The sequence below is a fragment of the Brassica napus genome, chromosome A8 (genome assembly GCF_020379485.1).
Source record: "Brassica napus cultivar Da-Ae chromosome A8, Da-Ae, whole genome shotgun sequence".
NCBI lineage: Eukaryota > Viridiplantae > Streptophyta > Magnoliopsida > Brassicales > Brassicaceae > Brassica > Brassica napus.
The window spans coordinates 16,277,748-16,300,771 of record NC_063441.1 but is presented as its reverse complement, the minus strand read 5'-3'; the positions used below and the strand labels follow the sequence as shown (position 1 = coordinate 16,300,771).

At 34.3% G+C, this 23,024-nt stretch overlaps 6 protein-coding genes across 9 annotated transcripts in view; 2 read left to right on the top strand and 4 right to left on the bottom strand.

Moving 5' to 3' along the window:
* Positions 1-3,195: 3,195 nt before the first annotated feature.
* Positions 3,196-4,481, bottom strand: LOC125577089 (protein RADIALIS-like 3). Its single transcript, XM_048737829.1, has 2 exons — positions 3,938-4,481; positions 3,196-3,350 (listed from the first exon to the last, which is right to left on the bottom strand). The coding sequence occupies exon 1, from the start codon at positions 4,198-4,200 to the stop codon at positions 3,961-3,963; it is 240 nt and encodes a 79-aa protein (XP_048593786.1). The 5' UTR covers positions 4,201-4,481; the 3' UTR covers positions 3,196-3,350; positions 3,938-3,960.
* Positions 4,482-6,519: 2,038 nt separating this feature from the next.
* On the bottom strand, positions 6,520-8,044 carry LOC111203825. Its single transcript, XM_048737508.1, is given in 1 exon segment — positions 6,520-8,044. A coding segment is annotated over 1 exon segment (411 nt). The 5' UTR covers positions 6,931-8,044.
* A 4,011-nt stretch (positions 8,045-12,055) lies between these two features.
* Positions 12,056-23,024, top strand: part of LOC106361269 (U-box domain-containing protein 5) — a 44,308-nt gene continuing 33,339 nt past the window's right edge. Inside the window, exons 1-5 of one of the 2 annotated variants that reach the window (XM_013830149.3) lie at positions 12,064-12,459; positions 12,549-12,622; positions 12,720-12,905; positions 12,991-13,098; positions 13,282-15,387. In XM_013830149.3, the coding sequence (XP_013685603.2) occupies positions 12,572-12,622; positions 12,720-12,905; positions 12,991-13,098; positions 13,282-15,165 (2,229 nt within the window). In that variant the 5' untranslated portion in view covers positions 12,064-12,459; positions 12,549-12,571 and the 3' untranslated portion in view covers positions 15,166-15,387. Of the gene's footprint in view, positions 12,460-12,548; positions 12,623-12,719; positions 12,906-12,990; positions 13,099-13,281; positions 15,388-23,024 lie in introns of those variants that run through there. The other variant, XM_048737824.1, reaches the window with a different exon arrangement.
* LOC106389807 (transcription factor BEE 2) lies at positions 15,397-17,043 on the bottom strand. 3 transcript variants are annotated; one of them, XM_013830151.3, is made up of 5 exons: positions 16,635-17,043; positions 16,336-16,524; positions 16,045-16,251; positions 15,830-15,970; positions 15,397-15,732 (listed from the first exon to the last, which is right to left on the bottom strand). In XM_013830151.3, the coding sequence occupies exons 1-5, from the start codon at positions 16,902-16,904 to the stop codon at positions 15,637-15,639; spliced, it is 903 nt and encodes a 300-aa protein (XP_013685605.2). In that variant the 5' UTR covers positions 16,905-17,043; the 3' UTR covers positions 15,397-15,636. The 3 variants fall into 3 exon arrangements, with proteins under 3 accessions (XP_013685605.2, XP_013685607.2, XP_048593784.1); XM_013830153.3 differs by having other exon boundaries at positions 15,830-15,964; XM_048737827.1 differs by having other exon boundaries at positions 15,397-15,736; positions 15,831-15,964.
* LOC125577087 lies at positions 19,005-19,869 on the top strand. The gene has a single exon (XM_048737828.1). The coding sequence runs from the start codon at positions 19,332-19,334 to the stop codon at positions 19,698-19,700; it is 369 nt and encodes a 122-aa protein (XP_048593785.1). The 5' UTR covers positions 19,005-19,331; the 3' UTR covers positions 19,701-19,869.
* LOC106389803 (probable methyltransferase TCM_000336) lies at positions 20,060-21,849 on the bottom strand. Its single transcript, XM_048738923.1, has 4 exons — positions 21,517-21,849; positions 21,021-21,434; positions 20,491-20,763; positions 20,060-20,401 (listed from the first exon to the last, which is right to left on the bottom strand). The coding sequence occupies exons 1-4, from the start codon at positions 21,589-21,591 to the stop codon at positions 20,060-20,062; spliced, it is 1,104 nt and encodes a 367-aa protein (XP_048594880.1). The 5' UTR covers positions 21,592-21,849.

Here is a 23,024-nt window from a genome sequence, read left to right as displayed (position 1 = left end):
GGTTTTAAACCTATCTTCTACTCACTTTTTGTTAATTTTTCAACTCCTTTTTATTTTAGTAATTCTTCTTATGTCAAGTGTCAACGCTATGTTGATATAGAACCACAAGACTATCTCCATTTGATATAGATGTTCCTCCAATCCTGGCTATACAACCAGAGTGGCATAAAAGCATCAAGAGAAGAAAAAAAAAATTGAAAGATATGTATTTATTTAAAAATAATAATACTAGAAATTTGAGGCCACATATTTAAACTATGATTTGCTCTAGTGACTTAACTTTTTAGTTGTAAATATACTTCTGATCGGATGTCTTATAGTCACGGTATGAACATAATAAAGATTTTGTAACTTATTATATTTTCTGAGGCTAACTTATTATTTTGGTTATCATTTTTTTATATATTTACATTAACTTTTATATTATAATTGTTCAACCAAATATCTTTTATTTTATTCTTCTCTTTTTCTTTGTATCTTTTAAGTCAGACTAATTATTTTATACGTGCAGTATATAGTTTCAAATATAAAACCGTTTTATGGACTAAAATTAATGTACTTAAACAAAATTTTCAAAGTCAACATCTTTTATATATAGTAAATATTTCATGTGTTTCAAGTTTGAAATCAAAATATTTAACATATCCAAACTACGAAATTTACAAATAATAATTTTAACCAATACTAAAAGTAAACATTTTAGTGATTTACGTATTTTTATTGTTTTTTCAAACATTTCTATATTTAACTAAAATATTTGTAAAAATATTATCAAAATACTTAAATATAACGCCGCATTTAAATAAATGCTTCAAGCCATTAAAAGTTTAGGAACATCGCTGATTGGTGATATATAAGTTAGTGTTGATTTTGTTTGATTTATGATTGTACTAAAAATATTGCAAATCATGCATTAATTTTTTTTACTTTAAGTTTGAGTTATTATATGTTATGATTAAATTACTATTTTGAATTGCTCTTTTTGTAAAAGTTCTAATTCAAAAGTTAGCTCAACATCAAGGTAAGTCTCATATGTTTTAAGGTAGTTAGAATTTAATGATTTTCTTATAAAAAAAATAAAAAAAGAAACGAGAACAAAACTAAATTTCATAATGTTACTAGTTGGTGGTGACGTAGAAATAAGTAACATAATTATATATTCTATTAATTATCATGTCATTTTATGGTACAACACTACTAACCATTATAAATAGATAATTAACTTAAATATGATATAATGCAATATATCGCTTATATTAAAAGGATAGTAATTGTTATTTTTTATACCAGTTTTCTGTAAAAATTAATTATGTTTTACGTTTATAAGTTATTCTTAAGATATCTAAAACGAATAAGATGATTTGATTTACCCCAAAATCAAAGTTTTGTTTAAAAACTGTAAAAAATAAATTTATGGCTTATTTTTGCATGTTATATATATATATTCAAGAATATAATTATGTATTTAATAATGCATAATTCAGTATACAGTTGATAATCTTATTAATAAATATTTATTTTGAAAATAGTACATTATGTAGCTTATTTTTCATTTATTAAAAAATTCATACATAGAATAAGTAATAATAATTGTTTGATTATTTTAATTATTATTTATTTTCCAATAACTGCTTACTATTTATATTTTAATACTGTAACTTAAACATTAATAATTTTTACAATCATTTATTTTAATATAAATAGTAATTCATATTTCTTCTGCAAACACCACATAAATTTATAGCTTTATCATATTCTTTTTTTACTGCAGATTACATCAACTTAAAATGCATATTACATCAATTTAAAATGCATATTACAACTCAACGTTAATATTATATATCATCAATCAGAGAACAAAATAGGGTTATAGGCTAAAAATTAAGAATTATTTTCCGGAAGCATTATTTTCTCTAATCCCGAATAGTTTACTTTCTCCAATCATTATTTTACTATAAAAGTACAGCAACTTTTTATTGCGAACATATGCTATATGGTAACACTATACATTTTGGGACAGATTATGGTTTTTTTTACAGCAAACAGCTATGATATTACACAAACTTGAGATGATATAGGTAACCAAACCGGAATAAAACAATCAACGAAATAAAGTTTTCGATGGAAAGACCGCACAGTTCAGCTAAATGATCAGAAATTTGATTTTGCGCTTTTGAAATATGAATGATCTTAAAATCTGGAAAGCATATCTTCAGGGTCTCTATCTTCTCTCATTCTATTGCAAAGCTAGGCCAAGCATGGGGCTCCTTAATCATAGCGATCAGATCTTTCCAATCCGTTCTAAAGCTCTGACATGTCAAGTGTTGCAGCATATTTTCCATCGCCCATCGCAGTGCTTCTACTTTGAATGCAAGACATATTTTCGACGAATGTAATTTTGTGTCCCTATAAATTGAACATTCTCAAAGCTGTCCATCCAAACCCAACCACACCTGATGAATTGTGTTGTGGATGTCCAAGACCTATCTAATATACTTATATTATCCAAGCTTAAGACTTGGAGTTTCTTAATACTGTAATCTTGTAGATTTGGAGGCACTATCTCATTTGCATTGAACAAGGCTTGACATTCACTTTATGCATAGCGAGCCAACTCCAATGGATTATTGTCTATCCTCGTAAAGAGTTTGTCATTTCGTGATTTCAAATATACCAGATTATTCAGTGATAAGGATTTCTGTCTAATTCTGGTTCGAGAACGCTATTCTTTCTCCAGAAGAGATACTCCATATTAGTATAAATGCTCGATAACGGAAAGATATCCAGATTTGTTGGAGTCGCTGATAAGACTAAGTTTGAACAACTGGCGAACATTCAAATATGACATAAGTGACAGATTCTTTGGGTTCTCCTTGGGGTTATTATGATTACCGTACGATTTTGCCTGTTCTTTTGTTCTTTATAATTCGATATTCAAATTACATGCCATGCAAAAGGTGTCCACCCAAATACAGACGCGTGTATCTCACGAGAACCAAACGATCCATAGCAGATTAATCCTTCTAATATATTTTGTATCTATTTACCACCACCTACTATGTTCTCTTGATGAAATTTATCATCGAGCTACGCGCCAGAGCCCAGGACGACGAGGTGGGTGCAAAGTAGATTATAGGTTGGATTATGTACAATTTGTGTGATTATGAATAGAGTTCCGACAAAGTAGTTTGATCATATGAAACTCACATTGATTGATTTATAGATGATTCTTACATAGTCGTATATATATCACAATCACACAAATAGAAGTAAATACAGTGATATCTCTTAATTTGTTTAGATGCTCTCTGTTTGTTTCTGGTTTGTAACCATGTTGGTTTCAGAGGAACCTGCATACATATATCAAATCCATATAAGAAAACTACAAGTAGACTAAAAGAGGTAGATAGTAAAACTAAGGAAGCATCCTAATAATATTCTTGTTACACAACTTAGGCAATTTTAAGCAAAAAAAAAAAAACTTAGGCAATGGAGATTTTTGCAAAAGTAAAGACAAGAGACATGGAACATGCTATCATCATGTGGGACTTTAATTTTCCTTTGCTAAAAGACAAATGAAAGTTGGATGAAAGGTTGTTCAAGAAATGGATTCTTATGAATATAAAGACTCATGAGGCATGGAGATAATGGCCTAATGATCAATTTCAAGAGCTTGACAAAACTAGCTTTGTATTTCTCTGTTACTAGATTTGCTTTTTGGTCCCACTGTTAGAAGTTAGCAACGAACGAACAGTTGTGTGTACTATTAAGATTTTTTTTTTCCTTTTTCTTGCATGGTTGGTCGGAATAAGCAGATCTCGGTAGAAAATGAAACAAGATACATAGATACAAAAGAAACTAGAGATGCATGCCTATGCATGCTTCATATGATATTGCTGAGTGGTAACTTATGCATACTAATAGTTGTGATCTGTACCTTTTTGAGTAGCTTAAATGCTTTCAGTTTCCATTCGAACGGTAAGTAGGCTGTGGATAACGCCCTGACTCGATGTCATTGACATCCCTAATGAGTAGCTCGTAGTGTCGCCTTACTTCTTCAGCTGATTTCCCACCAACTGCTCTAGCAACGTTATGCCAACGGTCAGGAGTGTCCTGGTCATATATAGCCAAAGCCCTTTCAAATAGTTTGTTCTCCTTACGTGTCCAAGACGCGTTAGAACTCATGGAGTTGGAAGCCATTCAGAGAATATGTATGAATATTGATAGTACAGGATTGAAAAAGGGGGTTTTGAAAATGGGAATCTGATTTCTTTGTAGGGTTAAAGAAGGAAGATAGATGTATGTATGAGTTGAAGAAAGGAGTTGATTTGGTTACTTGAGAGACTGAGAAGCTCCTTATATGTAGGAAGAAAAACGCATGTTGTGGGGTTAAGCCAGTTGGACGAATATATACTTTAAGAGTGACTATTTGTTTTATCAACCACATAAAGTCTTAGGGGAGGTGCACAATTGTGAAACAATCCAATGGAACTTGAGATTCCTTGCCCAATTGGAATTAAAAAAAATTAGAGGCTTCCTTCCTTTGTTACTTGCTATGATCCTTATGGTAAAAACTGGCATGCAGTAACCATGTATTGAGACCTTCTCTTACCTCTTTAAGGCTTTTGATGTGATCTAGAGATCTTATCATCATTAGCTTGTAGTATCCGATGCTTATTTAAAACACATGAGATTGTTAGATTATGTTGGATGCTTTCTTGATTTCCATCTATTTTGATTGAAAAAAAACTTTTATATGATTGATAGGTTCTCTATGCGTTTACTGGTCTAGTGATATGTCTTTTCAATATAGTCGAAGTCATGCATAGTCATAAAGAGAAACACCATCTCACTATGGATTCTTGCCATTCTTGTTCTCATGGCTCTTATAACAAATTTGGGAATGCAGTCATCTGAGTGATCTCTATTACATATTGGCTCGTGTGGAGCATCTGTTGAGAAGGACACAGACCCGTGCAGGTCCTAGTAGTGAATATAAAACAATTTATACATATATTTCATGATGCTCAGCTTTTAGCCTTAATTATATTCCTCCAATGAGAGGACAAATATTAGAGTGCAATCTAATACTAATTAAGAGGGGATTTGGCTTAGTAGTGAGAGATTATGCCTCACAAAATGTTTCTCTTGGACCCTGACCACAAAAACATTCTGTGAAAACCATAAGAATCTTTGCTATCGTCATCGAACCAGTCAAATATTAATCTTTTCATTTAAGAATCTTTGCTTTTCCCTTCTTTTTAACAATGGGATAAGAAGATTGGTTGAATTTTAACCTAACTTAACTTGAACAACTACTATTCTTGCATACAACTCTTTTTGTAAGAATTTCATGTGTTTGGCCCTTTTTTTATTCAAAAACGAAGATACAAAACTGTAAAGCATGGAATAGGTGATGGACATAGGATTAAATAAAACTAGATTTTGATAAACGCATGATTATTTTTAGTTGTAACTTGTATGTAAAACTTTTATTTTTGTATGATTTTTTAAAAAAATATGCAAATTTTATTTTATTTATTTTATAATATATTAATCTATTTTGTTTCTTTCGTTTCATTTTACTTTTATTTTTAATGTTACATATTTAAACTAAGCTCATATATATTTTCTAACATGTTTCGCATTGATCAAATTTTATTTTAGCTTTTAATATAACTGGATTAATATACAACATATCTTTATTTTGGTAGAAACTCTGCATGTTTAGTTGAAAAATCTGAAAACTTTACCATCATCAAATCTAGGAACTTAATTTTTTATATATTTACTTAAATTTATATATTTATAAAATAATTATACTATATTAACGAAATATATTTATTATTTAGTCTATTTTATAGTATTTACTGAAATTACATATAAAATATCAGATAGAGCTTATATAAAAAATATTTAAATTTTAAATATGTTGCAAAATTTTAGTGACATAACTTGCAATGTTAATTTTTAACTATTTTGGATCCACATCAATAGTATGGGCATATATCCAAAACCCAAAAACTGAACCGAACCGAAAAAGCCAAAACCAAAACTAAAACCAAACTAACATTTACAAAAACTCGAACAGTTCTTATTTTTCTAGCTCGAAAATCCGAATTTAAATAGAGAACTGAACGGGTACAAGAGTATTCAAAATATAATAAAAATAATTATTTTTAATTTTCATCGATTTAAATATTGATTTCCAACCATAATAAATTTGTTTAAGAAACTGTTTACATAAGTTCTGTAAACAAAAATAGTTAAATCAAATTATTTCCCTGAAACGGTTATGAAAATAGAGTAATAAGAAAAAAAATACGAAGATACAAAACCACATCAACACAATTTCTTATAGTTTATTCATCAAAATATTTCAACGTTTTTTCTTTAGTCATAGATGTTCTAATATATAGAGGAAACATACTAAGTACTAACCGAAGTTATGGATTAACCACGAGAAGGGTGTAAAAAAAAAACAGCAGCACCTTTTCGAAGATATTCAGGTGTTTTTGTTTATATTTTTATCATGTGGGTGGTAATGCAAGTAGACATATTCCAAATCTTGGGAAGATCTCGTCGATGAATCTTATCGACGACATCTGCGCCTTTCTTACGCCTCCTTTGTTTTGGACATTGTTTAACTTCTCTTATTCCTCTCCACTCACTTTGTTTTTGTTGTATCCATATTGGGGGTTTTTTTTCATCTAATTTTACTTATTGTTATAAATGTATAATAACAAAAAGATGAAGATATATTTCTTCTCCAAAAAAAGTTGATAAAATATATTTTCTCGTAGTACTCTCTTTGGTCTCTATTCTAAGGTTTGTGATAAAACATTCTTTCGGCAGATACTCATCTTCTTTCAACTTCACTTGCCCACTCAACAACTTGTCTTCTTGGAATATTATTTTAGACTCTTCCATTTTGGATCCGTATCTTCACTTGTACGCTTCATTTCTTAAGGCAAACAAGCACTCATATTTGCTATTCTTCCGTATACTAACGTCGACTACCAATTTTTTTTTAAGAAAACGTGGTCAATTTTTGTATCTTCGTTTTGGTCTTGTCAATTGATTTTTAGGCAAATGTGTACTCAAAATCTGTTGAGAATACGATGGCCTTGACCAGTTATTTTTTTTTTATATGAAAAATGTGGTTTCATCCATCTCTTTGAGACCGGAGTGCTATTAACACTCCCTTTACCATTAGGCCAACTATGCCAACTCCACATTGGTTGATCAGTCATGTTACGATAGAACAAGTATTATATGATAGGTTTGAACGTCGTTCGCTTTTAGATAGATTTGAGCTGGTCAATCTGCACACTACTTTTAGCTCACAATAATTATTCTACGTACTGGACTATAGTAGAGGCAAATGTGTTTAAAAATCGAACAATGTTCTTATGATTTATTATAGTGGATCAGTGAGCCAAATGTTGAACAATAATAATATAGTATTTAGTTATGATGGGAACTACATTGATCATATCTTCCTACGGTGAAATCTAAACTATGTTATAAATCAACTTTGTTTAGGAGGCAGACTTCTTCCAATAGAAATCAAACATGCGATTTCCCAAACCTATTAGGTGATCTAAGAGTTTTAACATTAGTCAACTTCTCGTTAATTGCATCAATCATATTTTACTGACGTTAAACAACATAAACCCTGTTTATAGTCTCCAGAACGTCATAAGAACTCCAAAAACATCACCAGACGACTTAATTTGATATCTTTGTCGTTTCGTTGATGTAATGTATGATCGGACTTGAGATAACAAATGGTATTGTCACTGTCTCCGTCTAGATGGGGAACAAATTCTGTTTACTTCTTTATTTGATTAGATTCTGATCTCACCTGATCCCTTTGAAGTGGACCACATTTGACGTTTCGAAGATGCTCCATCGTAAAACCTCTATTAACATTTCTTTACTACTTTGTATTGCTACTTCTTTACATATAAAGAAACTCATGTTGGTGTTATTATGGAGGCACCAAGTGCAAATGGAATATCCACTTATTTTATTACCATATATGTTCCCGAATCCACACATATTTTGATGTCATCATATCATAAACATCAGAACCTTAACTTTTGTTTTTGAGGATAAAACTTATTAAAAAATCATTCAATTTGCATCCTGACACAGCACGGAATTGTCCGGAGGAGACTATTTTGGCTGCTGCAATATTGTAAGTAAAAGTATAAGCCGCCAATCATTTTATTCGACTGGATTAGTATAATTGCCGAATGATATTGCAATTGGTAGTATCTCTATCGTATATTTTAGAGAAGTTTACATTCTCGGTTACTTTACGTTGGGCCTTTAACAGTTTAAGACACTTCTGGCTGGAGGTGTACTTCTAGACATGCTTTATGACCTGCTATTACATAAATACCCTTGTGTGTAAGGAGATGTGCGATCTGGTTTTGTAAAAGCTAAAAACTAGCTAGGACTCCTCTCGTTGCAATTAATTGTCAGACTTATGGAGTGATGTGCTTTAATAACGACCGTCAGATTAAAGGAAAGTAAAATTCATCTGACACCAAGTAATACAAATCCAGAAAAAAAGAAAGTTGATGGATAATAAATGTCGTCTCTTCTCGTGCTGGTTTTTGACGAAGATATTTTTTTTCTCTAGGAATCTGCTGCTAGGATTCGAAGATTTGTAATCCACTTTGCAAATTTCTATTCGTGTTTTAGATAGCTGTTTGACGCCATGTAACTTGTGGTTGTCTCTGTTTTGTGAACAAAAATAATTATAATCTCGCCACATTACATTGACCACACATATATTTTGTAGGTTCAAACCACAAATAAAGCTAGCAGCAAAAATTTACTACCACAACATCATTTACTGACACAAATGAAATCAACATGTGTAGATAATGATTGGTAGCCTTGTAAGCAATTCTTTGTACAAACTAACCCTTAGAAGGACTCCTATAATTGTGGTAAACCATAGTATGGTGGCCACACATAGTGGATGTGAGAGATGACCACAACTGCGTTGGTGACCAAGCATACAACAAACATTAACTTTCATGAGTTTATCTTTGTCCACAGCTGCGTTGAACTTTCTTGATTTCTTTTGGATGTCGTACCGTTGCTGAATAGAGACTAGAAATAATCATCTTTACTCTAATCAAAGATAGAAAGGGTTCAAACCATCAATTACACCATGATAATCTAGATACAAGGAAGGGACCGTAAACAGGAGAAGCTCATGGGCAGAGGAGATCGACGCACTTCACCGGCTCCGGACCCAACCATATATCCCCAGACCACCGCAAGGCCACGACGTAGCATGAATCCTTCGCTTCTCCCACCCAAATCGAACGGAGGAAGATCAGGAGCACGAATCCAGTAGATACCACCGCGATTCACCGATGACGGACACTATACCAGACAGCCCATGACCACCTCGACAAATATGTCCAAAGATGAACTCTTAGATCTAAATTCTTCAGATCCACACCCAAATTTTAAACAAAATACAAAATACACACTAGAAACCTAAAGAAATCAAACTAGACCGGCAGTGATGCTAAAGGAGCCACCACACGCCGGTCACCGGAGATCCAGTTGTAGAAAACGAAGAGTGGAGGAAAAGGCTCGGGAGAGAAGATAAAGTTTTTTTTCTTTGTTAGTAATTCATCTGGTTTAGGTTTTTATTTTTTAAACATTATGTTTCTAGTTTTGGTTGAAGGGTAAATTAGAGAATTGCACATGAGAAAGTATGTGACATGAGGAAAGTATGTTAGAGTGATAATGAATAAGTGAAAAGTATGCCAGAGCGTAAAATTTTCTATATTTTATACGGGCTTAGATTATTCACAAAGCTTAATACTCTAAGTGGGCGTGAGGCCCATTTATCGTTAACTTGTCATGGGCATTGTCAAACTCCCATTAGTCTGTCTTTTTTTTCCTGTCATCAATGTCAATTCCTAAATTGGTTACCTCTTTCTTATGGTTGGTGCCTCTTCTTGACTTCTCTTGGCGTAGACAGATAATATAAAATAGGCACTTGCCACTTGCGCGTTAAAATGTACTTTCACCTACCCGTTATATCTATTCAGTACTTTTGTCTACCACCAACTCTATCCGTGTGCCATACCAAAACAAAAACCTAAACCAAAAAAGGTACACTGAAACCAATCTTGGTTATCATACGAGAGAAAAACATTCCAAAGATTAAGTTGATTTAGTTTATTTATTCTGTAAAGCGTTGTCGCAATTAGTTAACTAAGCATCTTTTATTTTGAGGCTGAGAGTAGTTGTTGCTTGTCAATGAGTAGGTGGAGCCAATCATATTATATATTTAGGGAAAACATAATTATACTAAATCATTGACTAGACTTATAGAATTTACTTAAATAACTATCTTACACTACTTATGTTTTATTCTTCTTCGTAATCAATCTCTTCCCCACCACATTAATCATGATGTGGATTAAATTTCGATTTGGAAAATCCAAATATTTGGTTTTTGGTAGGCCAACTTTAGGTCAGAGCCATCAAGCAGGTTACATCAGATAACAAATTCTTGTTCTCGCTCTGGCCATTAAGGAGCATTTATGCATTTAACATTAGGACATTGATGTTATGTCCATTTTATGACACAACTTTATCAGTTTTAGAACAAACAATAGCCATACTTATTTAACTTATAAAAGAAAATTTTGTAAACCCATGATTTCTATTACCAACTACTAACAATATTATTCACCGTATAATGTAAATCATCAATCATCAAATCTAAATAAACCCAAGTAGCAGACACTGTACAATGTAAATCATCTATTATTCACTGTAAATGTAAATCATCCATCACCAAATCTAGGAAAATAGAACTTTAAGCCCATGATATCGACTACCAAAACTGTAAACTTCCGATGCTTGAATTAGTTCCCTACAATATAATCATAAGTTATTCAGCTCTAGGGTATTATACTAGGATAAAGAGATTATCGTACAATATCATAAGGAGATAAGCTATTCTATGCAAGACATACATTCGTAGAAAAAATCAGTTTAGATTAGGCATTTAGCAAGTGGAGGAAGAATAAAAGGTGGACAAGTCAACGGACTGCGACGACAAGTCTACACAAATGTTGATAATATGCGTTTGCGAGGATGTGGTCGCAAGAAAGTATACTATCCATTATCCAACGCACTCTCTTATATATGTTACCTGTGTTCTTTCTAATGGGTAACTAAACAAAATAACATTTTTAGATTTTGGAAGATTTACACGTTGGAGTCAAAATTTTCCACAAACTTCGGAATGACTTTAAACTTCGTAATGTAATTTTGTTGGCAAATAAATAATACACTAAAAAATATTTCGCAATAGTAACACCAAAGCAACATAACATGTTTTTTGACGCGTAAGTGCCTTTTGAATAGTTTTTTTGAGAAATATGCCTTTTGAATAGTTCACGTTAAAAAAACGATTTTGTCAAGTATATGTGCATATTGACATTTGATGAACAACTGTGTAGTTACTTAACTTCTACTCACCATGAATAGAAAAGGTAAGACCAAAGAAATGACAAATATTTTACTTAAGACGCCATCAGACACCATAGCATAGAGACCAATATATCTTTACGACCAGAAAAAAGCGAGCTTACTTGCATCACTATCAATCTATTAGAAAGAATGGTTAAAATCATTAGTTTAACAAACTTTAAAACGATAATATTTTTTTAAAGAGAAAAAGAAACAAAAAAGAGAAAAAGACTATTATTCAGATTCTTTCCACTAAAGAAAAAAGGAAAAAAAAGTTTAAAAAAGTTGTGAAAGAATTACTAAGAATATAAAATTGTTTGCATGTCTATTGACCTGACCATTACGAGCACCATTAAGACCTCGTCCTTTCAATTTAGTCTGCGCTTGACACGGCACTCTTATGATGTAACCACCCGTAATCCCTTTGGACCAAACACGCTGGTCACGTAGAATCCGTCACAGCCCAATCATCAACCTTTTCTAATTTTCAAGCTCAACGATTTAAAAGCGACCGTCATTCATCAAAGGCTGTCACTTTAACACTTCAGCACTCTGTTTTTATTTCTCTCTCTGCTTTTCCCTAACATCTCATCTCCTTCTCTGTTCTCCAAAGTTTATACCTTTTTATTCAACCCTCGAGCGATCTTTGCACGAACTAACCTCGAAAGACTGAATCTTTTTCTTGACCCACCAAGAAAAAGTTAGTCTTTGTTTCCCGGAAAAAAACAGAGAGTTTCAGTTTGTTCCTTTTAGGGGTTTGTTTAAGTTGAAGGAGTTATGCTCAAGGTCTTAGCTGAAGTTCTCGCTTTTTATCAATCACTTCTTGTTTCTTTTGCTGATTCAAAGTGGCTCTGCTGGGAAAGTCTTCAGCTTTATGTTCTAGGGCTTTGAAACTGTTTGTGATTGTGGAGAAGGATAAGCTGAGATCATAGGGTAAGTCAGTTTTCTTACAGTTATCTCTGCTTTGGTTTGGTTGGAGAGCTTGTCCTAAAAGAACCTTTATATGTTTATAAAACTTGCAGAATTTAGAAACTTTCTTGTTTAGATGAGAATTGACACCACTCAACGTATAGAGAACATGTCTTACTCCTTCAAGGTTGGTTCTAAGAAGCTCTTATGTTGATTTTTTTTTATTATTGTTTGCCTTAAAGTTATGTTATTGTAATAATAAGTTTGGTCTTGCTCTACTTCAGATGCACTCTTCCATGTGCTTAGCCTTGAAGAACATAGTTGATAGAGTTATGAAAATCTTTCCTGAAATAGAAGCTGCTAGACCTGGATCTACCACAGGGATACACACTCTTTGTTTGCTCAACAAAGCTTTGGAGAAAGCTAAGCTGCTTCTTCAGTACTGCAGTGAATCCAGTAAACTCTACATGGTTTGTCACCTTCCTCTTAACATTTTATTTACTTTTTTTTTTATCACTGCCTAATGTGATTAATATGTTTTGCTTCAATCTTCAGGCAGTAACAGGAGATGCTATACTCTCAAGAGGTTCTAGATCCAAAAAGTTATTAGAGCAAAGCTTATCTGACATCAGAACCATGGTACCTACTGCTTTGTCTATCAAGGTTTGTAACCAAACTGTTTTATCTTTTTGTTAAATTCGGGTTTATCATGAGCTTCCAACTTAAAACTTATTGGTAATAAGTGGATTGGTCCTTCATATCCCAGCTAAACTCCGATGTGGGAGCTTATATTCTTTATGACTTTTCTTGTTTTGTGGAAAATGCTGAATGAATTGTTGCTTGCAGATACTTGAGGTTCTCCAAGATCTTAAGTCAACAGTGTTGTCTCTAGAATCATCTGAAGAAGAAGCTGGGAAAGCTATTAGGGAACTGATGAGACGGAGCACATCTTCTTCTGTGTCTTCTGATGAGATAAGAGATTTCCATTTTGCAGCACTAAAGCTCCAGCTCTCAACACCTGAAGCCGTTGCGGTAGAGAGAAGGTCCTTAAAGTCTCTTTATGGGAAGCTAGGAGAGTGTGAAGGGAACAAGAGACAGATTCTGAAGTATCTCCTCTGCCTCCTGAAGAAGCATGAGAAAATCATTTGGAGTGATCACAAAGATAACTCTCTCAGACATAATGATTCTGTGTGTGCTAGTGTTGCAGAAGCCGGGTGTTCTGAGGAACACAACAGTGATACACTTCCTGAACAGTTCAAGTGTCCTCTTTCTCTTACCGTCATGTATGATCCTGTCATCATCTCCTCAGGCCACACCTTTGAGAGGATGTCGATTCAGAGATGGTTTGATTTAGGTAATGACACGTGTCCTGTATCAAAAAGGGTACTAGATGATTTCACATTGCAGTCCAATGTAGCGATGAAGGATCAGATATCAAAATGGTGCAAGAAGCACGGTCTTGATGTTCAAGATCCAGCAATGAATCACACAAACAACGCTTCACAGAATCTTGACTTCTCCATTGCTAGTTTTACAAGTTCTCTGTACAATATACCTGATCTCAGCTGCTTTACTAGTAGAGACTTCAGCTCTAGCTTCTCCACTGATTCGCCATCTTACTCTAGGATGTCAAGGGGTGGCTACTTCATGCCAATGCAGACTATAGCTTCTGAGTCAGGTACTGAAGTCACTGATTCCACTCTTCACAGTGAGGTGGAGATAGAGCCATTATGTGAACTCAGTAAGCTTCCATGGGATGCTCAGGTCAAGGCTGTTCAAGATGTGAGAAGTCTTTTTGAGAAAGATTCTAGGGCTGTTCGGTCTGTGTCTCCTAGTAAGTTTCTTGAGCCGCTTATCACATTCTTGAAGAATGCTCATGAGAGAAATGGCTCTGAGGGAGACGTAGTAAAGAGTGGTTTGGATTTGTTATTGACTTTCCTCAGTGGAAACAGGAAGGCTATAGAGAGCTTGGAGAAAGACTTGTTTGAAATGTTGTGTGTCTTTCTTGGGTCAGAGTTAGTAGCTGAAGAAGCTTTGAACGTACTCGAGGTTCTCTCTAACCACCCACAAAGTCTCTCCAAGATAACTTCAACAAGCTCCCTCTCTGCCCTTTTGAAGATAGCTGAGTCTGGAGCAGAACATCTTCAAGAACAAGCTATGATCACACTCAAGAACATGTCTTCAAGCAATGAGATTTGTGTGGAAATGGTCTCTCTCGGTTTTGTCCATAAGCTCACATCTTTCTTGCAACAAAACGTCTTCAGCAAACACTCAATCATCATGCTGAAGAATCTCTGCAACACTGAGAAAGGTAGGGTTTGTGTAACCGAAACTCCTGGTTGTTTAGCTTCAATAGCTGAGCTACTGGACTCAAATGTTTCTGAGGAGCTAGAAAATGCAATCTCCATCCTACTCCAGCTCTGTGTGGAGAAGATAGAGTATTGTTATCTTGTGGTGAGGGAAGGCCTTAATATTTACTCATCTCTTCTCTTGATATCCAACAATGGAACCGAAGAAGCTAAGGTGGGTGCATCTGAGTTGCTTAGAGCTCTTGAAGAAGTAGTAGAAGAAGAAGAAGAATCCTCCACACCACAAGAAGAAGCAACTACTTCACAGGTTGTTGTTGCTCCAGTTACGTATCAGGAACCTGTAGTAACAGCACCATCTCCAAAGAAGTCTGGTCTTTTTGGGTTCAGATTCATTCTCAAGAAGAAAAAGATAAAATCATAAGTTTTGTTAACTTACTTTTTTTAAGAAGCTATCATTTTTTTGTGTGGTTCTCTCTTTGTTGACTTAGGGTTTGTATATGTTGATACCAGTCTAAAGAGCTTCCATTAATGTTAAGTGTAGTTGTAATTTGATAGGGGGAATGTACTGTGAGGAGAATAGTTTGTAATTTGTAAATCATTAAATAATAAAAGTTGGGTGAGAAATAAATTTATTTTGGAGATATTTTTAATATACTACAAAAAAAAATTATATACTACAATGTACAACAAGGAATTGTTGTGACCACAAGAGTTTTTTTTTTCTTTCTTCAACACATACATATCCCCTAGAATATAAATTTTCTTATACAGCAGATTGAAAGATCTTTGGATTGGTTTCCTCTGTCTTTCTGGTTCAGATTTCAGATAACATAGAGAAAATGATAAGACAAAAAAATTGCCATCTTTTTCAGTGAGCCTTATCCCTAATTTGTTACTTGAGGCTGAAGAAACTTGAGTCTGAATCGGTTCTCAAGTTGTTGTAAAGAGACTGTGAGTGAATTTCCCAGCCTGAAGATGTTTGATCTTTCTGCAGGAAAGAAAACAAATGGAAATAGGTTGCTTCAGGGACAAGAAACAAGAATTAAGTAATAAAGAAAGATTTGCCTGAGGGAAAAGATTATTACAGAGCCGAGAGTTGTGGTTTGGATTGAGTTTATGACAGAGTAATCTAAAGATTCTTGATGTTGTAATGGAAAAGAACTTGCATCCACCATCATTGACTGCTTCGAGACAGCTTCTGGAAGATCAGTGAAGCAAGCCTGAAACTATATTACAGTTTAAACCAGTCAATAAATGTGGAAAGGTCAGATAATTCTTGGAGAATGGAGTTTGTTTTCACCTGTTTGGTGGATAATTCATTGATGTGATACTCAAGCTCTGGATTTAAGACAGAGAGTTTCATAGACAAGAACTCGACTTGTTGTTGCAGAGATTGGACATAGTTGATGATCTCATCAAGCATACCGGCTTTACCAGTAACTTTGTTGCATCCAGGAACAATGTCTTGAAGACATTTCATCTTCTTGCTTAACTTTTCTCTCCTTGCCTGCCATAATCCCACCAAAAAGAACACTCAGACAAAACACTACAAGCTAGTTTCTCTGAATTCAATCTCTGTAACAACTCTTACCCTTTCTGCTAAGCTATGTCTGTCTGTGGCTTCACCTCGTCTAGCTCTCACATGGATGTAGTCTCGCTTCTGAATCTCTGAGGATGTCTCTGAGTTGCTCATGTTTGATTTTCCTTTCATGCTGGACTCTGTTTCATCCTCTGTTTTGATCTTTTTATTCTTCTTGTTCTCTATCTTTTCTGTCTTACCCTATAACCAAAAGTTGATTTAAAAGAAAAAAAAAGAAAAAAACAATCAATATCAATGTTTCAAAAATAAAATCTAAACTCCAAAAATCAATGGTTTCTTGAGCTACAAACCTCTGTTTTTCTCTTGTGCTGCAAGGCAGTGGCTCTGTTCTCTTCATTGTTCTTCACTTGTTCCATTTGGAAGCTACTTGTCCTGGAGATGCAGCCATCAATAGTTTCATAATGTCTGAAACTCTGCCACTCATCATTATTGTTTCCCAAATAACTCTCAACCCTTTTGAGCTCTTCTCTCCCATCTGAGCCAAGTATCTCAAAAAATTCAGGTGAGACCATTTGTTGCTGCTGCAGCCATTTAACTCTTTCAAGTACAGACAAGTCCATGTAGAGAAGGTAAAGAAACTTAAAGCTCTTATCTTTTCCTTTGGGGTTTAAAACTAAAGAGAGAAAGATAGACTCGAGTTATATGTGTGGGGAGAAAAGTAATCCATTTGATATAATTATTCTTAGCTTTAAATAGAAAGCAACATTGACCCACACACATGAGATTCGAAATCTAGTGAGAGAGTGACAAATTTGATAAAGTGGTGGAGGTTGGGGACAAAGAAAGTGAGATGAGAAGTTGTGGGGTCTAAATGACATAACCTACCATGTGGCCATGTCCTCATGAACATGACATGAGGAGCCTCTTAAGTTAGTCGTTTCTGTGTCTTTCTCTGTTTTTTTTTTTTTTTTGCCCTTCAAGTTTTTGAGAGGATCTTTTATTGTATCAATCATCCAACCTTGTCTTTTTTTTTCTAAATAATTTTACTTAAAGAAAGAGTGTTTCTTAAGGTTATATATGGTGGAGAATGTGGGGAATGTGAATTATTAATGATGAATCTTAACTTGCAAATGAATAGAAACAATGGTTTTAATCATTAGCGTGAGTGATATCATTCTCATGTCTTCTAGTGAATATGTACGTGATCCTTGTGGCATAATATTAGTACCATTTGTCAATCTATAAATTACACCAACATTTTTATTATATTTCATTATTAGGGAGATCATTAACAAAAGAAATTATATAGAATCCCTATGAATATATTTGAACCATTATACTACTTAATTTAATAGAAAATTCAGTGACAGAGACACAAACAAAAAAAATATAAAGAAAATGGGTTTAAAGATAAGTGATAGGAAGGTGGGCGACACCATTGCTTTTGATCTAAGTGTTTGGTCCCTATACATTTCTTTCTTTTTTTCTTTTATATTTTCCAATATATATATTATCTATACTCGGTGATATAATTCATGAGAATCAATACTTTTTTGGAAACATTCTTCATCCGGTAGGTGATTGGGAGATTCTTCATCTTGAAACATTGTAATTTCCGAGAGTTATGTGAGAATGAGATAGCACAATGTAAAGTTGTAAAACCGTCGAATTTACAAATTAAAAATTTCTAAAGCAAAAACTACACTTTTTAAAGTAAAAGAAGTTGTCGAAGTTATATAGTAACAACCACTAGTCCATGAAACCTTCTTATCACATTGCTATCGCTTTTATGATATAGGCATATAGCTAGCCAGCTTGCAATCTAGTGCAGTAGTATCAACTTATACCTTATCTTCCATATGTTATCATAAACTTAGTGGCTTTTTTCTGGCGTACAAAGTTGCATTCATTTTATGGAAATTATATTTGTCCTAAAATCTTCTACTCTTATTGAATAATAACTTAATTATTCAGTCTACGGAAATCATTAGAAGAGTTTCGTCTTCTGGTTATTAAATTAGTGAAGAAGTTCCTTGGATATGCATTTCTCTGCGGGGAATAGGTCCGTCCTACACCATTCTTGTTTCAGTCGAACACTGGTCACGTCCGTTTCTATGGTTCTTTTGGTGGAATCCATCATCAAGAAGCTCGTAATGAAATTACATGAACCAGATCTTGTCTTTTTCTCTTGTTGTGAAACATCAGCAGCTATTAAAAGAGCTTACAGGAAAGCAACGTACACTTTGTCTTGTCCAGACAAATTACAGCAAAGAGGTGCAAACATTCACCCAAAATATATCTGCTAAAAAGGTCTTTGATCTTCATAAGGTAACTTACACATATATCTCATGTTTTGTAACACTTCAAACAAAGTTGTGTTAATGTTTCGAAATTTGTAGGAGGCTTGGAACAGATTCAACTAAGGAGAAAGGTAGAGCCTTGGTTTATTGACTTCGACCTTGGTATATATCAATCATATGATTTTCTTAAAAAAAGGAAAAGTCTTTTTACAAAAAAAAGGAAAAGTCGCGCTAGTTAAATTGTCAAGTTCTATAAAGATGTTATCTAGAACCATTAGACGATTTCTTGAAAAAAAGTAATTCATTTATTTGACTAATGTTTGAACAACAAAATCGTGTTATTTTCAGATGCTAATTCTATTAATGTAATATAAACCGAGTCTCGTGGAAGTTCATTGATGATGATCAGGTCAAGGATTGCGTTAGGATAGATTTGAAAAGTCAAAGAACCTCAAGGAGTCGTCCATCCCTCTTATCATTTAATTTCTATTAACTAAAACATAAAAATAATATTTAAACTTTTCTAACTGGCAGCCAAACTCTGACCATTTCTACGTTCAAATTAAATAAGAAACAACCATAAAAACTCATCATATCTCCATATATAACAACACAGATGAACCTTTTGCTCATTACAAGTTCACAACAACAACGAAAAAGCAACTACTAAACCTTCTCTTCACTTCCTCTCTTTACATCATCTTATAGACTTTTCTACCTTTCACAGTTAATTAAGACAATCAAGAGATGCAAATGCTAAGAAGCTTTAGCACTAGGACAAGAAGCCGTCGTGGAGGCTACCAGCGAGTAAGTGATGATTCAACTTTCAGCTTACTCGGAGCCAAGCTAAGAAGATCGACGAGTGTTCCTTACTACGCTCCATCTATAAAGCTTGGTGCTGGTGGTGCTCCGACCATCCTCGAGGAAATTCCTCGTCAAAAATCCAAGAAAGTCAAACCAACAAGCAAATTTAGCCACCCTATCTTTAGCTTTTTATACGGAAAGAAGAAGAAGTCAACGACTAGGAAGCCTGAGTTTTCTAGGTATCTTGAGTATTTGAAAGAAGGTGGCATGTGGGATGCTAGATCTAATGCTCCTGTTATTTATTACAAGTAGATAATGAATATATAGAAATGAAAATTCAAGAAAATTTTAAGTCTTCGTTTAGTTCAAATGAGTTTATATCTTTAAATTTGTGATGATATTTGTATATTATAATTATCGATTCATTCATTTGATTTATAAGAATACAAATCTTGGAAGCAAAATTGTATGTTTCTGAGAACATTAAAAGTTTCAAAAGCAAACACTAGACGAGTCTAAATAGTAATCTATAAAAAAAGTTTAAAAAAAGTTTTGGTTTTACTATAGATGATGTCTAGTGTAACGGTGCGTTTAGTAGAAGTCTGAATAGTAATCTCCCTTTGGTTACGTGGAACTCAAGGGAGGTCTCACTTCTTCGATTTTTCAATGTGTCAGAGCTTCCTTCTCAGGACAACAACAAATGTGATGTGTTTTATGTCTTCCTTAGCAATCTCCTCGTCAATTATTCTACCATATGTATCAAACAGCTTGTTCAAAATCTCTTCTCCGAAGTGTGAAGCAAGCATTGACTCTTGAACCGCTCTTATCGTCTTTGCAACCGCCTTGCCGTAACTGATACCATCCTCGTTGCCCCACTCCATGTCTACTTCCAACATCTCTAACTTCTCTAATTCAAAAGACCCTTCTTTGTTCACTTCACCTTCTATCTCAGCAGCACTTGGGGCGTAAAAGTGCAGCTCGTAAGAATCCAGCTTCTCTTCCTCAATTTCTCCCTACAATTAAATGGAAACAGTTACATGGTTTCTAAATAACATCCATCGTCTTGAAATCAGAAGATCATATATATACATAATATATATACTTGTGAGACAAGATCTGCTATGGCTCTTGCGAGAAGTTCCCATAAGAAAGAGTTTCCTCTACCAACATGTTCGGGACCTTCTCTTCCGAGTATTATGAGAACCATTCTGCCTGCAGCAACCACCTCTTTTGATCGAGACCGGAGGAACATGGAGAAATCTTCCTTGAACTGGCTGTAGTAAGCTTTGGAAACAGCTTCAGGACTCGATGAGCAGATGTTAATACACCCTTTGTTTATGGACTTGCCTTGATCGTCATACAAAGCTGGAGGAATCTGCAAAAAAAAAAAATACTCAGTATATATATATATACTTACACTTGAAGGTATCTATCTATATTGAATTACAGTTCTTACCAAGATTGTTATTGAGATTTAACAGGCCATAAAAATTATTAAGATATATCTTTAACAAATGTTTTAATATAGTTTAAGAGTCATACAATGTATCTATTATCTTTAAAAAAATTTGGAGGCCAAAAAACGAATGTTTCACTAGGTTTTGACTAGGACCGGCATATCACTCTGTTCACCTTGGAAAGCCAGTGTAAGCTGAAAGAGGCATATATGAAGTGGATGGTATTTTCAGGGAATAGCCTTCCATAAAATGATCCAGGGAAGGCTGCAATGAAAACTGAAGGGGAATGATCATTCTTGGTATCTCTCTTGAGCTCTATGTGAAAGTCAGGCAAGGACTTGAATATAGAGTTGAAGTCATTTCGGGGAAGATCGTTAAGGGAGACACTGAATTCCGGCAAAGGCTCGTTTGGTATCTCACGGTGGTGAGCAACTATGACGGCTTTGATGATGTCTCTAATGGTGGAAAGAGTATTTGGTCCTGAAGAACATCCCAAGTCAGCTATTCCTAGACTCTTGGGTCTTGTCTCTTTGTAGAGTTGTTGCAGTGTCTTTAGTATTATGTCTTTTGCCTGATCATAGGCTTTCTTCTGCAAATATCAAAACAACAAAAAGGGTAACTATAGGTGTCAAGATTACGAAGGAAGTGAAGATACTTATAATATCAAGAACCTGGAAGGAAGAGTTTCTTGCATAACTAGTTTTCCCTACTCCTCCTGTCATGTGAAACTCTCTTTGTAGATCCATCTTATCCCATCACAATGACAACAAAAACTATTTCTTGGGTTAGGGTTTGTTCTTTTGGTGATAGAATTTGCTTTTCTTAAAGGAGTAAGATTTGGCCTGTTACCTCAATCTTTTCTTAAAGGAGTAATATTTCCTAAAGGGGTATAATATTTATAGGACCCATAAAAAAATAAAAATTTACACTTCACATAAATTAGCAATATATTTAATGAATCCAGAGCCTTAGTTGGAGTTGCAGTACTCTGCCATGATAGTGAGTGTATTCTATACAAGTTGTCAAAAGAATTGGTGCTTCAAAACACATACACGTTAGTAACTAAGGAGAGTTTAATACTTAAAGAAAATAAATACTATAGTTTAAGGAAGACAGAGCGAATATATGAGGTGGCCCTGTGATAGACTGAATATTTGGATCAAGTCCCAATTTCCCACGAGAAGCAAGAAAACATGTGAATACTATAACTAAGTGACTTAACAACAATGTACACATGGCTTTCATGCACCAATATCATAATTTGCAATCTTCTAAGGTCTGAACTGCACACTTCCATGAACTCTTGTTAAAAAACTCTTAGTTAAACCAATGAACTAAGGGGTTTCCACGAACTCTTGTTATTATGATGCGATCATACCGTCTAACATTTATTGTCGAGCAAATGTTGATTTTATGGAATGATATTGAATGCACTATTTCCATTATCTAATGCAGTTTTTTTTGGTCTAAATGTTAAGATTTATAATCATTTTCTGAGTTTTACATGTTGCATTAGCAACTTATTACAAGAGCAAGAGGAAATAAACTGAAATAGAAACTAGAACAAGAAACAACATTAGCTAAAAGGATCAACAAACCAAAAGTAAAGCTCTAGAAGAGAATGAGCTTGATCAGGAGCCGGAGAGAGCGAGAGCAACCTGTCTCTCATAATCCGGTCCACAATCCTGAAGAAAGCCACCGGTTGGCGGGCAACATCCCTGAAAATTCTTGCATTACGCTCGCGCCATAGGGAGTAGACAATAACCTGCAGTAGTAGCTTCATGATAGTCTTCACTTGTGATGAATATAGGCCATTGTATCTTGTAATCATCAAAACCACAGAGGAGAGATCCGATGGTGGGGAGGTGATAAATCTGCCACAAAACATGGACCAGATAGACGCCGCGAATAAACACTCAAAAAATAAGTGCTGGTGAGATTCAAGGTGAGAAGAGCACAAGACACAACGATCTGGAACTGCTAAACCCCAAGAAATTAGACGATCTCTAGTTGGTAGTCTTCCCAAAAAAGACAACCAGGTGATAAAGGAATAACGGGAAACTTCTTCCCTGAACCAAACTACCTCATGCCACTCAACAGCGGGAGATCGTTGACGCAAAAAATCCCAAGTGACTGAAGAGGAGAATTTAGCCCCAAACCTACCCGTGTGAGATCCCCA

Excerpts from the sequence above, each read along its gene's own strand:
- LOC125577089 (XM_048737829.1), bottom strand. The coding sequence starts at position 4,200 with ATGGCTTCCAACTCCATGAGTTCTAACGCGTCTTGGACACGTAAGGAG.
- LOC106389807 (XM_013830151.3), bottom strand. The coding sequence starts at position 16,904 with ATGGACTTGTCTGTACTTGAAAGAGTTAAATGGCTGCAGCAGCAACAA. Across the intron at positions 16,525-16,634 it reads AGCACAAGAGAAAAACAGAG|GGTAAGACAGAAAAGATAGA; the intron begins GTTTGTAGCTCA and ends TTTTGGTTATAG. Across the intron at positions 15,733-15,829 it reads AAACCACAACTCTCGGCTCT|AAAGATCAAACATCTTCAGG; the intron begins GTAATAATCTTT and ends TCTTTCCTGCAG.
- LOC125577087 (XM_048737828.1), top strand. The coding sequence starts at position 19,332 with ATGCAAATGCTAAGAAGCTTTAGCACTAGGACAAGAAGCCGTCGTGGA.
- LOC106389803 (XM_048738923.1), bottom strand. The coding sequence starts at position 21,591 with ATGGATCTACAAAGAGAGTTTCACATGACAGGAGGAGTAGGGAAAACT. Across the intron at positions 20,764-21,020 it reads GCTTACACTGGCTTTCCAAG|ATTCCTCCAGCTTTGTATGA; the intron begins GTGAACAGAGTG and ends TTTTTTTTGCAG. Across the intron at positions 20,402-20,490 it reads TAGCAGATCTTGTCTCACAA|GGAGAAATTGAGGAAGAGAA; the intron begins GTATATATATTA and ends ATTTAATTGTAG.